This window comes from Pseudonaja textilis, chromosome Z (assembly GCF_049901715.1).
Source record: "Pseudonaja textilis isolate UNSWEBS1 chromosome Z, rPseTex1.2, whole genome shotgun sequence".
NCBI classification, from domain to species: domain Eukaryota; kingdom Metazoa; phylum Chordata; class Lepidosauria; order Squamata; family Elapidae; genus Pseudonaja; species Pseudonaja textilis.
Window position 1 is genome coordinate 114,436,829 of NC_142008.1, and position 4,702 is coordinate 114,441,530.

Below are 4,702 nucleotides of genomic sequence, written 5' to 3' on the forward strand. Positions count from 1 at the left end.
TAACTATTGCTGAAGTTATTGTGCACAAAAAAATAATGAGCTATACTCAATTAAAAAAAACATGAAAGTATTTTCCAGAAATCTTCACTATATGCTAGAAAAGAAATTAGATTTTTTTTTTCATATTTTACTTTTGTGTGTCTTGTTTACCAGAACAAATACCCTCATGGAATGGTAAATTGATTCTTAATCCATTCGTGTTCATTTCAGAAAAGACCTCATTCACTGTGCAATGACAATTGTCATTCAGGTTCAAGTAAGTCCAAGTTAGAAGGGAAACCCTTTTGCTGCTATAGGTGCCGTCCATGTCCAGAGGGGAAGATTGCCAATCAGAAAGGTAGGTAATATTCACTTTATAATATCAAACATTCCTTGATAACCTGTGTGGAAGGTAAGTCAAGGGAATTCATTCTAGTTACTTATCATATGAGAAAAAATAATGATGCTGATGGGGATGAATGAAATAATCAGAACATTCCATCCACTCTTTAATCCTTTTTGTTCTAGGCCGGGGATTGATGTTTATCCTTGTTTAATGGTCTCCCCTTTTTTGTGTGGATTTTATTACTATATTTTAGTCTGGGCTGCCTGTTGATCAATTGGTCCTAATCATTATTCTGTTGCTTTTCTTTTTTAGCTTATAGTTCTCCAATCATTCAAGTATTACATTACATTCAAAATTCCTTGCTCACTGATTCTTGCAATGCAATCTTGCAATCTCACAATATTCATTCTCCAAATTCAAATTCAAAACACTTTATAGACCTCAGCAATAATATGTTCATCATGACCACACAGTAGGATTTCCAATTCATTTTTCAGAACACTTTTTGTCTGATTTAACTGGTGGACACATCCTTCTGATTCTAACTGTTCTTTAGATTTGAGCATAGGCTCACCAAAATTAGTAGATATTAATTGACACTAAGTCCACCAGTCTGGGTTTGCAACAATTTCTTTTAAAAATAAGCATCCAGGATGGACATCCAAAGAGGCATTTTCACCTTGTGTTATATTTATTCCAAACTCTTAGGGAGGCAATTGATTAACTGGTCCTAACCATTATTCTGCTGCTGTTTCTAAACTTCGTACATTGCCTACTGTCCCCTGGAGTTGGGCAGTCAATTTAAATAAATATATAAATTTCCCACTGCATCCAATTTGTAAAACACTATATAAATCTTTCTCTTTCTGTCCCTTCCTCCCACCCCCTCTTTCTTTGTCTTCCTTTCTCTCTCCCTTTTCTTTCCCTTTTCTCTTTCTTTTCTTTCTTGTCTCTTTCTTCTCTCTCTTTCCCTCTCTCTTTCTCTCTCTCTTCCTCCGTCCATATCCAATTCCCTTCCTCCTCCCTTCCTCTTTCTTTCTTTCTTTCTTTCTTTCTTTCTTTCTTTCTTTCTTTCTTTCTTCTTTCTTTCCATTTTCATTCTTTCTTTCTTTCTCTCTCTCTCTCTCTCTCATTCCCTCTTTATCTCCCTCTCCTTCTCCCTCTATATATCTTTCTTTCTGTCCTTTTTCCCATCCCCTCTTTCTTTGTCTATCACTTTTATTCCTTTCTCTTCCTTTCTCTCCCCCTTTTTCTTTCTTTATTTTTTGTCTGTTCCTTCTCTCTTTCCCTCTCTGCCTCTCTTTTTTCTCTCTCTCTTTCTCTTCCCCCCTCTCTTTATTTTTTTCTTTCTCTCTTTCACTCTCTCTCTCTTTTTCTTTTCTCTATTTTTCTTTCTTTCTCTCTTTCTCTCATTCCCTCTCTTTATTTCCCTCTATATCTATCCCTTCCTTAACCTATCTACCTATTTTCTGCCAGACAGGTGTGGCCTAATCTGACAAAGGTGTGGGCTAATCCTGCATCACCCTGCTTCTCCTTTCAGAGGCCCCAGCACTTAATCAATTTATTTCCTCCCCCACAACCACCTCTTTTGTTGTCCCACAGCCATGATTTTACCTTCCTCCTGTGGCTGGCTTCCAGGGAAGACAAGCCAGGACTGAGCTGATTTTGTCACTGGGCTCCCCACCAGTCCATGTTGCCCTTGTCACAAATGCTTGCAACCATTGGGTGTCTTTTGGGTGTGGCTGAACTGCAGCTGCATTGAAAAAAAAATCACACGGCAGCTGGAGGTTCTTTGCAGTGAAAATTATCGACCTCTGGCTCTGCTCTGCTTCTCCAATGCACCACCGTGGCAAAATTCTTGGTGCTGGCCCACAGGTCCACCCCATTGATCCTGCTGCACCGGAGGGACTTGCCCAAGCAAGTCCAAGCAGAGTGGTACAGCAGTCAATGGGGTGAGCCTGCATGGCTGGTGCCTAAAACATGGCAGCAGTGGCACATTGGAGAAGCAAATCAAAGCTGGAGGTCGGTAAATTTCGCTACAAAAAACCTCCAGATGTCATTTTTTTTAATGGTGTGGCTGGACTCCAGCTGCTCCCAAAAACCCACACAGTGTATGGATGCATTTTGCAGCAAAAATTACTGACCTCTGGCTTTGCTTGCTCCACCTCTCCAAGTCACTGCTGTGGCCATCAGCAATTGTTGCGCATGTGCATGATGTCATGCAAGTGCAATAAGAAATGACTGGGCAGGGAATGGAGGAGTGGGCGGAGAGGACCAGGGCCAGCCAGGGGCCTGTTTTACTGGTTCTCCAAACTACCGGGAATGGTAATGAACCAGTAGAATCCCACCCCTGTGCCCTGAGAAAGGCCCACCTCCAGTGCCCGCCCTTGCCTCTTAGCAACTAAGGCATTCCACCACCACCCCAGGGGGTTGTACCACCCTTTGTGGGAACCACTGCTCTAAATCAATACAATAAACATTCTGTCCTTCAATGAAATTATTTAAATTCAATTTAAATATATCCATGTGAAAATTTGTGAGAGAAATTTCTTCTTCAACATGTATTCCCATGTTGTATTTTAAAAGTATTACAGTTTGATAACATGTCTGAGCTATATATTCACAGAAGGGTAAAAATTCATTTTCCAGTCATTGGTCTGCATGTATGGTTCTAAAGCTGTCTTTCATCACCCATCTTTTCCATGCAACAATAAGAAAAATCAGTGGCTTCTTATACTGCTGTAATTTAATCTGATGAATTTAACACTGAATTACAACAACTACAATTTTTACTAGTCTAATTGTTCATCAGTTAGAATATTAAGTAGATTAATAAAGGGGAGTGTCAAAATAAATTTGACCTAAGTATAATTCTAACCACATTCTTGGCTATACTACAGAAGTGATTTATTAGTGTCTATAGTCTAGCAATAGCTCTGTAACTACCACGCAGACCCCTTTGAAGCATTAAGCTGGACTGACTGTGTTAAAATTCTTACTTAGGTCAGTATTAAAGATGTCTTCATTAATGCAGAATCTTCCACACAGTAATGGTAACATTTTCTTCTGCAGACATGGATGATTGTTTACCATGCCCGGAAGGACAATATCCAAACAATAACCATGACTCATGCCTTCCAAAGTGCATAGTTTTTCTGTCATATGAAGACCCATTAGGGACCAGTTTGGCCACTACTGCAATTGTCTTTGCTTACATTACCACTGTGGTTCTTGGGATCTTCATCAAATACCAGGACACTCCCATAGTCAAGGCCAAAAACCGGAACATCACCTACCTTCTTCTCATCTCCCTTGTGCTCTCATTCCTTTGCAGTTTATTATTCATTGGAAAGCCTGAAATGGTGACCTGCCTTTTGCGACAAACTGCTTTTGGGATTGTCTTCTCAGTAGCCATTTCGTGTATATTGGCCAAAACTATCATTGTAATTCTAGCTTTCATGGCTTCAGTGCCAGGATCCAAGATGAGGAGGTGGTTGGGCAAACAATTAGATAATTACATTGTTGTTTCCTGTTTCTTCGTTCAAGTTGTTATTTGCATTGTATGGCTTGTAACCTCACCCCCATACTCAGATGCTGATATGAACCTAATGGCAGATGAAATCATTCTGGGATGTAATGAAGGCTCTACTGTCATGTTTTACTGTGTCTTATTCTACCTGCTTTTCCTTGCCATTGTTGGCTTCAGTGTGGCTTTCCAAGCACGGCATTTACCAGACAGTTTTAATGAGACCAAGTTTATCTCCTTCAGTCTGTTATGTTTTTGCAGTGTCTGGTTACCCTTTTTCCCAACCTATCTGAGTACCAAGGGGAAATACATGGTGGCTGTGGAGATCTTTTCTATTCTCTCTTCCAGTGCAGGGTTACTGGGCTGCATCTTTTTCCCCAAATGTTTTGTTATTCTACTAAGGCCTGATCTGAATGACAAAAAGCAGTTGATGAGAGCAAAGAAAGAAGAACTATAATTCCATATTTTTTTAGTAAAAAAATACAGTGTCATACATATTCACAAAATTCAACTCAAACCTGGAACTGCTTTATAATTAATATCTTGCAAGTTATGGCAAACTTATCTCTTCTGATAAGGCAGTTATGCTACAGGCAGTTATCTATATTACTTACCATAGACCTTCAAACAAATTAACAAAAATGATATCCACCTGCATTCTAATAAATAAAACACTAACAATGAATTACTTATTCTCCTGACATAATATTTTCATTTTCTTTCTTTCCTTCCTTCTAATTACTTGTGAAATAATATTGAGAATACATTAATATGCCAAATTCAGAGATGGTATTCAGCAGGTTCTGACCAGTTCTGGAGAACCAGTAGCAGAAATTTTGAGTAGTTCAGAG

The 4,702-nt window shown here is 39.1% G+C and overlaps 1 protein-coding gene across 1 annotated transcript; it reads left to right on the forward strand.

Annotated features, from left to right (window-relative positions):
- Window positions 1-228: 228 nt before the first annotated feature.
- Window positions 229-4,308, forward strand: LOC113453482 (vomeronasal type-2 receptor 26-like). The gene is made up of 2 exons (XM_026724977.2): window positions 229-337; window positions 3,398-4,308. Exon 2 carries the CDS (start codon window positions 3,400-3,402, stop codon window positions 4,306-4,308), a length of 909 nt encoding a protein of 302 aa, XP_026580762.2. The 5' UTR covers window positions 229-337; window positions 3,398-3,399.
- The last annotated feature ends 394 nt before the right edge of the window (window positions 4,309-4,702 follow it).